Source organism: Ictidomys tridecemlineatus, chromosome 13, assembly GCF_052094955.1.
Source record: "Ictidomys tridecemlineatus isolate mIctTri1 chromosome 13, mIctTri1.hap1, whole genome shotgun sequence".
NCBI lineage: Eukaryota > Metazoa > Chordata > Mammalia > Rodentia > Sciuridae > Ictidomys > Ictidomys tridecemlineatus.
This window is the reverse complement of record NC_135489.1, coordinates 59,716,676-59,729,642: the sequence shown is the minus strand read 5'-3', so window position 1 is coordinate 59,729,642 and position 12,967 is coordinate 59,716,676. Positions and strand designations below refer to the sequence as shown.

Below are 12,967 nucleotides of genomic sequence, written 5' to 3'. Positions count from 1 at the left end.
CCACGTTTTTTTTATCCATTTGTCTATTGAAGGGCATCTGGGTTGGTTCCACAGTCTTGCTATTGTGAATTGTGCTGCTATGAACATCAATGTAACAGTGTCCCTGTAGCATGCTCTTTTTAGGTCTTTAGGGAATAGACCGAGAAGGGGAATAGCTGGGTCAAATGGTGGTTCCAATCCGAGCTTTCCAAGAAATCTCCATACTGCTTTCCAAATTGGCTGCACCAATTTGCAGTCCCACCAACAATGTACAAGTGTACCCTTTTCCCCACATCCTCGCCAGCACTTGTTGTTGTTTGAGTTCATAATGGCTGCCAATCTTACTGGAGTGAGATGGTATCTTAGGGTGGTTTTGATTTGCATTTCTCTGACTGCTAGAGATGGTGAGCATTTTTCCATGTACTTGTTGATTGATTGTATGTCCTCCTCTGAGAAGTGTCTGTTCAGGTCCTTGGCCCATTTGTTGATTGGGTTATTTGTTATCTTATTGTTTATTTTTTTGAGTTCTTTATATACTCTGGATATTAGGGCTCTATCTGAAGTGTGAGGAGTAAAGATTTGTTCCCATGATGTAGGCTCCCTATTTACCTCTCTTATTGTTTCCTTTGCTGAAAAAAAAACTTTTTAGTTTGAGTAAGTCCCATTTGTTGATTCTAGATGTTAACTCTTGTGCTATGGGTGTCCTATTGAGGAATTTGTAGCCCGACCCCACAGTATGTAGGTCGTAGCCAACTTTTTCTTCTATCAGATGCCGTGTCTCTGATTTGATATCAAGCTCCTTGATCCATTTTGAGTTAACTTTTGTGCATGGTGAGAGAAAGGGATTCAGTTTCATTTTGTTGCATGTGGATTTCTAGTTTTCCCAGCACCATTTGTTGAAGATGCTATCCTTCCTCCATTGCATGCTTTTAGCCCCTTTATCAAATATAAGAAAGTTGTAGTTTTGTGGGTTGGTTTCTGTGTCCTCTATTCTGTACCATTGGTCCACCTGCCTGTTTTGGTACCAGTACCATGCTGTTTTTGTTACTATTGCTCTGTAGTATAGTGTGAAATCTGGTATCGCTATACCACCTGATTCACACTTCCTGCTTAGTATTGTTTTTGCTATTCTGAGTCTTTTATTCTTCCATATGAATTTCATGATTGCTTTCTCTATTTTTCATGATTGCTTTCTGTATTTCTACAAGAAATGCCGTTGGGATTTTGATTGGCATTGCATTAAACCTATAGAGAACTTTTGGTAATATCGCCATTTTGATGATGTTAGTTCTGCCTATCCATGAACAGGGTATATTTTTCCATCTTCTAAGATCTTCTTCAATTTCTCTCTTTAGGTTTTTGTGGTGTATTTTATAGTTTTCCTGAATCTTCCATAAACAACCTCTAAGGTTACAAGACTATATTACAGGAGAAAATAAAAATGTACAAGGAGTATGTATACACACCATTCATTCTCTCACCAAGAGTTTCCAAATATATCAACATCATCCTATCACGGGATGATGTTTTAATAAGAACTGATAATTTACAATTAACATTACAGTATGTACATTGCAATAAATACATGGTTGTAAACAGACAAACAAGACTGTATTACAGGTAAGGTCATTTGTCTCTAACTCTTGGATATTATGCCTTTGCTACAATTTGATTGTCCATTGGTGGGTATCTTTATAACATGGGACCATTAAAAAGCAGAAAACTGTGGGGGAAAGCCTCTATTAGTGCAGTTAAAAATCCTTTCAGGTCTGGATTTTTTTTTACATATTGCTGTTTATTTTTTCCATTATTAATATTCTAGGCACTCTGAGAGGGAAATGCCAAGTGAAGGGAGAAAAAGGAAGGAATGAGAGTGAATTGGAAAGAGAAATAAACTAGACATTTTGCTTTTCCTTTTAGGCCTCTCATAGGGAAAATAAAATTAAAACAGGATTAAGTTCTCAAATATTCTTGTGAAACTAATTGGTCAAACATAGACCTCTATGTGCAAGATACCTGTCTATCTTTACAAGGGCAAAAGCGTGGAAATGCAATAATTAGTTGATACCTCTTCTGTACTATCTAAAAGATCAGAGACATACTTTTTCTATCAAAGGCTGTAAGCATCACTTGGATCTCAGGAAATTAAAACAGGGACTATCTTCAGCCTGGATTATTTTCCTGGCTGATAACTTTGTTCTGCAGTCCCCAGATGGCTCCATGAGAAGTTCCAAATGTGAATGTTTTTAGGATTGTAATTTTCTTAATGTTTCATGTATTTTCTGTTTAGTCAGATCTCTCTTTTAGTCTCTAAATTTTTGAATATCAATGTGAAAGTGGATTATGTGAGCTCCAAACTCTTCACAGAAAAGGTGAACCCTTTTTTTAAGAACCGACATGGGAAGAAACGTAAGACTAAACAGATGCTTCACGAGTCTAGCTGCTATCAGCAGAAGATACTGGGAATTCATCTTTAATATTAAAATAGAGTTCCAGGAGCTAAAATCAGCCAAGAGTGATCTCTATTTTTTTATTTAGGTAGAATCTTTTTACCAATCCAATACTTTAAACTATATCATACCCTCTGGTGCTAGTACCATCATCAACTGCTTCTTCTTCAGCATGTTTAAGGAAAGTAGTTCCCTCCTTCAAGACATAATTATGGATCAATGAAAACTGGTAAAGCAGTGCCTACATGTTACATGACTATCCATTAAGAATGAGTAGCTGCTACATCTTAAGACAACTGCTCAAGGATACTCCTCACATAGTTTTTAATTGCATGGCAAAATCATAAAAGCCAAAGAGAACTTAGTTGTACTGGTGTTTGATAATATATTCAGTTACTATTCTTAAAATCCGTATAGTTAGCTGTACACTTTTCTCTATAACCTCAGAGTGAAAGCTAGTCATGACATACAACTCTCATGGTAGAAAATGAGTGCTAACCCTAACTTGACTACCTGTTTCTTTTCATCCATCAGAATGGAGATAATAGATTTGATAAGACCCCATCTAGTGAACATGGACAGAAGTTCAAACACACATTAAATAATAAAGCAGCACAAGGGGGAAATTTTTTTCTCACTATAACTGGCAATAACAATAAAAATGAGCACACAATGTGTGGGTTATTAGAAGGACATGCAGTTATGAAATGCATGTCTCTTGACAGAACAAAAAGTCATCAGAAGACACTAAGTAGGAAAATATATAAAAAAGACAGACCATTTTAGCTACTGGGTGTTTATATATCTCCCATTTGCTTCAGACAACACCAACTGATGATTGAGTTTCTATGAGACTTAAGACACATTTGATATAACACACATCAAAGTATTAAAGAACAAATATTCACTTTGCACACTGTGAAGAAAAACATTGATGGAGAGCAACTCTGCTTATCTAGAGTGATCTAAAAAGCAAACGAAGACTTACAAAAAGGGTTTCCAGCAACATAAAGTTTTTTTTTGTTTTAAAATATGGAAGTTGTTGGTATATAAAACAATGAATCACTACAAATCAGTTAACTTCTATGAACTATAAGGTGCAAGTAAAATTTGTAAATTAGATTTATCCAGTGTATCACAGATTTGTACTGAAAACTTGCAAGTTACTCCTTAGAAAAAAATAATAACCAGTGGCAGATGAAGTTCTGAACATAGTTTTTTAAATATAATACCTCAATACATTTAATAATAAAAGTAAGCTCTACAAAAAATCTGTTTTACATATCATACAAAATGTAGAGGTGAATGCAGCTCACTGAACCACACTATTCAGTCATGCATCAGGAAGACTTGAAATCAGAAAATTATGCAATTTCTGTGGCTCATCCTCCTCCTGGAAACAGATTCATGCTGTGTCCTATTTGTGACATTTTTGTTGCTCCATCCACTAAGTTCACTCCATCCATGTAAAGCCTTCTTTCTTCCAAAAAATATTACAAATAAATAAAAGAAACCTCAAATCCAATCTGCTACTGGGCTGCCTGATGAGCCACTCTCCCTTGAAAACAGTTTGGAGTTGATTTTATCTGCTTTGTCAGCTCTCCCAAGCTGAAATTCTGTTAAAACGTTGTTTTCGAAGATATCCCCCTTGCTCTGATGACATGGAGGTGAAGAAACTGGTTACCATATTCCTGAGTGCCAGACTGAGTAGTCAAGGTCAGTTTTTTTCAACAAACGTGCTGGCAGATGAGAGTGAGGTGTGACCATGGTTGTGGCATGTGACATGCACTTTGGAAACAATTTTCTACTTAAAAAAAAAAAAAGGCTTGGCAGTCTCTGTACTGTTACGTGTCAGGAGAACAATTATCTATTACAGGAGCTTCTGGATGGCTTTCCTCTTCTCCTACTGCCTCCTCTTCCACCTGTTCATCAAGGGAAATTTCAGTAGACTCCGAGTCTTGAGTACACAGAGTCTTGGAGTCACTGCAGCTAGTGTCTTCTTTGACTTGACTTCCACTGTCCTTTTCAGTGTCTGACTCACCATCTTCCTCTAAAGTTAGTTCAAACTGGAATTTCTCTGTTTGACTCTGCCGGCCCTCTTCTTGGTCATCAAGTGCAGGAGAGGGGCTCTGAGGGATCGTGCTCTGGTACCATTCACGATTGTCCTCCAAAGTGTCCAAAATATCCTGGGCATCAGGATGTACAAGGTCTGCCCATGTCTCCCAGAGAGGATGAACAATATAGTCTATGAAGCCCACCTAGTTAAAAAAAAGAAATCCAATATGAGCAGTCCAATTGGACTCAGATACCATTAAAAAGATTAAGTAGATCATGGCCCACACATATAATAGCAATCAGAATACTACTAACCTTAGTTTGGTAAAATAGTCATTATTTGAGATAAGAGACCATATAAAAGTGTTGTTTCTAGCTGGTGAAAGTTTCTAGCCTCTAGAATGATTAGTAGTTCAAGAATATGTTCACAATGCAAAAACATTTTCAGTTATTTACATGGCAGGATATGGGGTCTGGAACTTATTTTAGAATAAAATGTGAATCTAGATAACTGAAATAAACAAATACTCTATGTACATGAACATGGTTATAATGAATGAATAGAATGCCACACCAGTAGAAGCATGGCTATGTAAATCTAAGTTCTACAATTGCAGGTTTTCTATATCATAAGTGGTAAGGTGAAACTGATTCTGTCAAAAACAAATAATTTTAAAAGCCCAAGAAAACACTATGAGTAAACAAATGCTAGCTGCATCTTTCTTCTCTTGGAAGGCTTTCTGTGTCATGCATTACCTGTGATTTTTCCACAGATGCATTGTGCTTGTCACACATGGGACTTATCTCCATGCCACACTCCCTTTCTCAGTCTCCTTGGCGGAAGAACTCCTCCATTATCCAGTCTGTCCACTGGCGGTACAGTTGGAGAGGCTTTGTGAGGTTGCTCAGGTCTGCACAGTGCACCATTTTCTGAAGGACCTAAAGTAGACCGAGGAATTCTCTACTCAGCACTTGCTCCATTTTTTTTTTTCAAACTAGAAATTCAAGTCGGATGACTGTGACACTTAAAAATACATGTAGTGTAAGATTTATTTCAAACAGCTCAACCAAGATGTGTCTGTGTGTGGTTCACACTTGTATAAATTGTTCCAAATTATGCCACTTCTACTGCATCTAAGTATCATAGGAGAAGCTGTTTATGAGTGTGGTTAATGAAATTCAGGCCTCCTTATGTGGATGGTTTTTGGGAGGTTTTAGATGTTTTTGTTTTTTAAATATATGGGCAACTAAAAAGAACAGTAAGTTTCTACCTGGTTAATTCTCAGGATGAGAGTGTGGGTAAAAATCCTGCCTATAGTTACTGAAAGTATAAGATGGGAGAAATGAATTTTATCAAAGCAGAATACACAGACACATGTGCATGTGTACACAAACACACACAAACACACAACACAAAATCAAATAATGATTTACCTGAATACTGTCAGAATAGTTATCAAGAAGAAGAACCCCAGAACTTGTCACTTTCTTAGTTTCAACAATAGTTTTCAAATCAGCCAGTAGATTCATGTGTTTTGACATGTCTTTGCAAGTATCTTAGAAGATAAAGAATATTTTATTAAGTCCAAAGGGAAAAGTCAGAATTTGCATATGAAAACTTTTTTTTTTCCAGAATGTGAAAAGGAAGGAAAACTACTATGACTTCTAATGGCAGTATATGGAAATGAATCCTTCTAGGGGCACAATCTTTTCCCTTTGCTAACGACTCTTGGAAACCTAGATAATTATGTACATTATGCAGAAACATCAGGCACTGACCACCACTTTCCTGGTGAAAACATGATGGTATCTCTGAGGATAAGATATCATCACACATTTTAAAGTTTTTTCATTCCCTGGATTAGAAAGTGGTTATTGGACTACAATGAGTGATTTGAGGTTGCTCACAGACCACTTCAGAAATAATATTCTGGTTAATTTTCTGCTTATCCAAGAAAAATAATTCCTTTCTCTATATGTACAAAGCAAGTAATTTTTTAGAAACAAGATATTTTTCTATGTCTCATAATCACTCTGAATAATACACATAGAGAAAATAGTAAAATCATGTATATCTCTAATTGGATGGAAAAAGGCAGGGGATATTCAAGTGATAGCCCAAGCCCTCTATTTTTGCTTATTCATCTTTTTCTGTCTGCCACGTGGAGCTCAGAAAAATAAAAGCTGAATAATGAGGTTCAACTATTATTATTCTTAAATCCAAACTGTTAAAAGTAGACAACCTATTATAGAATAGCACTGCCAGCAACAGATGCAGCTTCTAGAACATAAAGGGCCATAGAAGTTTGGAAATACACATGCTTTTACCTAATACTCTCATTCTCACATTTGAATTTTTTTAGACTACTTTAATCACATTTTTTTTTTTTTTGCTTTTTTTGCTTTTGTTAACTACTTACAATGTCAATGACAATTTTCCTTAAAGATTGTCTTTGCTTTTTGGTCAAATTCTGAAAAATGTCACAATTTTCTTCCTGTAGCAACTTAAAGCCCACGGCCAAATGATGGTTCTCTAAGACAGAGGAGTCATTATACATCAAGGCAAGTTCAGAGTCTGAAAGGAAAAAAGGGAGATGATCACCAAAGCTGTTTAATTAGAGCTTATTTTTAAAGTTTTACGATACTTTGGGTTTAGGATGCAATTTCCCCTAAACTTCTCTGTCACCCTTACCATTACATGATAATAACAAGAAGAAAATACATTGAATAATGAAGGAGCAGAAATAACACTGGAACCTTTAGGAGTGGACTCCAATGTTACTGATACATGGAGGGGCATTTCACTCTGTGGGCCTTAGCTGCCTCCAGACCTGATAAACTCAGCGGAATATGGAATTATTCTTAACATAGCAACATGTCTACAGCATAAGGTCTTATATTCCTGATAATTGTGGATTCTCTGCCCTACAACTTTTATGTGAGGATCATGCAATGCCAAGAAGTATAGCAAGAAGTCTTGAGCCATGAACTCTAGTAGTGAATCAGGAAATGATAAACATGATCCATTCAGTACCTGGCACACACTAATAACTATATAAAGCATTCTCTATTTTATTGAGGGACCATGCATTTCTTTACAAATCCAAAGCCACAATTTTATTACAGAGAGAGTAATTATACTCATTTGTAAGAACTACCCTGGATCATCAAGAGTAAATTACAACATTCTGAATATAATGCTACTAATGAAGGCATAAAGACCATTTAATCTATTTCTCAGTCTTCACTGGCATGGGGGTAGAGGGTGGGAAGGTACTACCACTTAACTGAAGTCATGTACTTCATTTGGCAGACACAGACTAAGTGCATGTTCTCAATAATATAACAAAATACTGAATGATAGGAGTTGGCTCAGGCAATTATGCAAGCCAGTGAGGACATCATCTGCAAGCTGGAGAAGCAGAAAAAGCCAGTGGTATAATTCAGTTCTAGTGTGACCACTGAGAACTGGAGCATGGGGAGACTGGTGTAAATTCTCTCTGGTAACCAGAAGCACTGATGTCCAAAGGCAGGAGAATATGGATATCCTCGCTCAAACAGAAAGTGAGTTTGCCTTTCCTCCACCTTTTGGTTTCATTCAGGCCCTCAATGGACTGATGATGCCTACTGCACAGGTGAGGGGAATCTTCTTTATTCCACTTACTGATGTAAATGCTAATCCCTTCTGGACACACCCTGAAAGACACACGGAAAAGAATATTTACCAGCCATGTTGGCAACCTAGTTGAGCCACACATAAAATTACCCATCACAAGGTTCACCCCTTGCCAAACTGGCACCTATATGCATTTCCTTAAGCTGTATTTAGTCTCCAAATAAAGACAATAATAAGGTCACAATTCCACTTAACATGGTACACTTATGAACTCAGTACCCCTTCTCCATAAGAGGTAAGGCTCTAGAATGATGTTTACTCTTCTTGTGATATTCCACAACTTAAATACTACCATGCAAAATTAACAATACCTTAAAACTAATGTAAAGTCAAAACATCTTATATTGCATGATGAGGGAAAAGGAGGAAAAACAAAGAAAATTTCCCAATATAAGTATATTTACATACACAAAGGTGTACTCATGATGATTAGAGTCCTCATTTCTATAACTGGCCTTGTGCTCATAGCTGGTAATTATAACCACATTCTCCTCTTACTCATTCTTTATCTCTTTTGTCTTTAGAAAGTACCTAGTCATGGTTCTTTTTCTACTGGGTTGACCCAAATCTTCACTCCTGTGAAGGGCCATTAGTATTTCCACCTGGATTGGGTTGTTGTAGTTTCCATTGACCTAACTCACAATGGCATAGTAATGTAAGAGATACCATAAGAAATCTCCTGTATTCCACACACACATTCTTCCCTACCTACACTGTGGAGTAATAACCCAGTTTCCCCTTGACAGTCCACATCAGTCCTCACAGTTAACACTGTAACTCCTTTCTTGGTCTCTTCTTCATTTGGAGACATAAGGAATCCAAAGGGGAATTCCTTCTAGGTCAGTGAATTATTGTAATGCTTCCTAGTCATTACTCCCTATGGAATTAAGACCTATGGGCCACAGAGCATAATGTTGCCAGAAGAGAAAACAAATTTTGCCTGTGGGGTAACTAGAGGTAATAGTGAATAGTGCTACTTCCATGTCCATCTTTGATTTCTGGACTTGTGACTCTTGGTTATGGGAGAAATAGCATTAGATACTGAACACTGGTTTTGATTACATGTGGCCTTCTGGAACACTTTGTCCCAGGCCTGAAAGGTATTGCCACCTGGATGGTGCTGCAACCGAGGCTTCAAAAGGCCATTCCACCATTCTAATCAAGCCAGTTGCTTCTACAGGGTGGGAAGCCTTTGGCAGCTCTAAGTGAATCATGGCACAACTACTGAATCTGCTGAATCATATGGCTCAAGTGGCAGAGTAACCTGCACAGCAGCCTGCACTTCTGCAGAACCTCTTATTCTGTGCCACCACACAAAACCAGCAGCTCTTTAGATCACTCGGCCGGAATAACACACCCAAACAAGTAAGTTTCCTCCGAAATCCTAACTGGTACTAGGCATTGTGCCTTCTTCATAATTGTAGGAGGAGCCAGATGTAACAATTTATCCCTCTTCTTAGAAGAGATATCTTACCATGCCCCATACCACTGGATCCTTAGAAATTTCACTAAGGCAGAAGGTCCTTGAATTTTATTTGGATTTATTTTCTAATCAATGTCCTCAATTTTCCAGTAGATATCCTGGGAAGCTGGGAGCTCATTTTACATTGTATTTAGTCAATAACAGGAGAAGGTTCTGCCTTTGATTTCCAGCAATTTCAGCCCTGCAGCTACAGAGGAGAGGGCTGGCACACCTAGAAGCACTTAGTCCACTGATGGTGGTGCTTGATCTGGGAATTCCAATCCTCAAGCTCATCCCTTTACTCCACCACTTGATTCACTGACATCAGGAGTAACCAATCAATGTTGTTACATTCCTGGGTTTCCTAAAAATGTGTGAGAGTATCATATGCAGAATCACTTCGCTCCTTGCTTCAAATGTAAGTGGTTGATTGGGAGTACCCAAGGCAGATATTTTATGTATAAACAGTTCTCCCCACAGACTATGAGTGCTTTCTCTCCTACTGGAAACAGCACTGCTGTCTTCAAACTTAATCAGATTAAAAAGCCAATTCCAGAAACCCCATAATTAATTCAGAAAAGTCATCCTTAAAACTTTCTTCCTCTACATTCTTAATTAAAAAATATCTATTATGGGTTATCCAGAGAAAAAGAACCAGTAGGATAAAGAGATATAGATATTTCAATGTGCTTATTAGGAACTGGCTCAGGTGATTATGAATGCCAATAAGTGTCAGGATCTGGAGAAGCAAGAGAGCTAGCTAGGGTTGCGATTCAGTCTGAAGATCTGAGTTAAGGAATGAATGGGGAGGGAATGGAAGGAGTGGAGAAAGTAATTGATGTAAGTCCCAGTTCACGTTTGAAGGCCCCAAAAGCAGTGGCATGGATATCTGAGAGCAGGAGAGAATGATATCCCAGCTCAAACTGAAAACAGGAATTTGCCTTTTTCCATATCTTCTACTCTGTTAAGTCCCCAGTGGCTTGGATGATGTCCACTCACAATGATGAAAATAACCTATACTTAATTTGCTGATTCAAATGCTTATGTCTTCTGAAAACATTCTCACAGATTCACCCCAAATCATTTTTGGCCAGCTCCTGGGCACGCCTAAGCCTGGTTAAGTTGTAAATAAAATTTACTCTCCCATCCTCCGACCATAGGCCCCTGAAGGGCATTCTTGTGCTTTAGTACAACTGCAGATCCATTCCATATATACCTCTGCTTATATCTTCTTGATGAAAAACACTTTTAAGAGTAAATTAAATGCATATTCATTTTATCAGGGTTTGAGGTTAAATGATCCTGAGCTTAGAAATCCAACAGACCTGGCTGTGAAATCAGCACCCCACCTCTCTTCCTTTGTTCTCATTTGTAAAGTAAGAACAACCCCTACCAAACTCCTGGGAGGATTATATGCCAGTAACTAACAGAAATGTGGGGGCTTCTAGTAATCCCCCAGGAGTTTCCTCCACAAACTGCAGAAACCTCATTTCATCAGCTTAGTCTAAGAAGGGAAACTGAAAACAATTTTTTCCACAGTAAGAGCCTGTTTAAAAGGCACAGGAGCAAGAGAAGATTGGGCCTTAATGTGAAGGTAAGAACATCCATGTGGTGGATCCAAGCCTACAACAGGAGATTGGGCTGGCACGCTTAGGACTGGGGTGAAGACTGGGTATGGACCATGAGTAAGAGCTACCTCTCACTGTTACTACAGCTTCACTATGTTGAACCCAGAGCTTGAAAATGACAGCAGGCTACACTGTGACTCTAAGTTACGAAAGACAAGAGCAAAAGTCTTCAAAAGGACTTCTGAACATAACATTTGTCCTTGAAATGGGGAGAGGAAGTGGTGGTTTTAACTTAATACTGGTGCTGAAGTCCAAGGGTTAAAGCTGCTTGCTCACTCCCTCAACTCCTCTTTCTGTGCCACAAGTCTGCACTGTTTCCACTGCCCTGAACACCATCACATGCCACATGTTTACGTAAGCTGTCTTTTCCTGCAGAATGCAGGTTCCTAATAGCCAACACTCAATTTTGGCCACCCTAAATTCATAGTGCCCAGAACCAAATTTAAATATATTGTTATTGGATAAAATAATCTCAATAGTTACAACTATAGCACATTTGTTAAAAATGAATTTACCTTCTTTTAAATGTTAGTTAGGTTTATGTAGAAAAACAAAACTCTCTATATTATTCACTAATATGACTATGGGAACTGTATTTTAAAATTACATCAGAGAAATTAAAAAGTATATGCACTGGTTCTTAGATATAACTTCACCTTAATATGATATGATGCTTCTCTGCTCTTAGAAGCCAAGACTAATGTAAATAAGTCTTTCTCCCCACAACTTGGCCATCTTTGATAGAAACAAAAAAGGATAATTTTCCAAGGAAAATGCAATGCTATGTATATTTTGTACTTTTGATAGTGCTTTATTTTTTTTCCAGAAAATAAAGCTGTGAAGTTAAATAGATTTTTAATGACATTCTAGAATGTTCTATTCAAGACTTGATGATATAGTACACATTTTACAGGTTTAATTACCTATATTATCCTTAAAAATAAAAGACTTAAGGAGCTTCCCATGTGGAACTTCAATTTCTCTATGTCACTTTCCTCTATATCCCCAAGTTTTCATTAAAGCTCAACCAATTCTGCCAGGCAGAAAAGATGTCTCTGCTTTTAGTACCCCCAAGCTGCTTAGAGTGAGTACAAGCACTATTAGTGTCAAATCATTTGGCACCCCAAAGTAACACACATCAAATGATTCATGAGAACCAGGATCACAACTGAAAAGCAGGACCATAACTGCACTGTGAACCAGCCCAGTGAGCCCTAGTGCTCCTCTGAGATTAGCCATATAACTCAAGGTATCCCTTTACCTCGCTGCACTCAACAGTCTCCTTTATAGTAGAGCAGATAACTTTCCAACTCTGGGTTTATACATCTTATAATCAGGACTTTTTAGAGTTCCTTATTATAAAGAATGGATTCAATCTTTGGTTTTGGGCAGACTGGAGTTCCAGCTCTGAGCCAAGAGCAGAGCTAGTGCTAGTCTGACTCACTGATGCTCAACTCATCCGTAAATGTAGGAGAAAATACCAACTTAAGTCTGTTAAGGAAAAAAAAGACATTTATAGCAGATCAAAAACAAATTGTCAGGAGAATTTGCACATGCCTGGAAGACTGCAAATTTGAGGCCAGCCTGCACAACTTAGCAAGACCCTATCTCAAAATAAAAAAAAAATAAATAAAAGAAGAGGCTGGAGATGTGGCTCAGGGGTTAAGCAACCCTAATTTTAATCACTGGTACTAAAAGTAAATAAATGTATAATACT

The 12,967-nt window shown here is 37.7% G+C and overlaps 1 protein-coding gene across 1 annotated transcript in view; it reads right to left on the bottom strand.

Moving 5' to 3' along the window:
• Positions 1-3,571: 3,571 nt before the first annotated feature.
• The window catches only part of LOC101973334 (3',5'-cyclic-AMP phosphodiesterase 4D-like), a 56,619-nt gene continuing 47,223 nt past the window's right edge, over positions 3,572-12,967 (bottom strand). The window contains 4 exon segments of the mRNA XM_078030400.1: positions 3,572-4,687; positions 5,241-5,423; positions 5,919-6,040; positions 6,898-7,059. Coding sequence (XP_077886526.1) covers positions 4,274-4,687; positions 5,241-5,423; positions 5,919-6,040; positions 6,898-7,059 — 881 coding nt within the window. The 3' untranslated portion in view covers positions 3,572-4,273.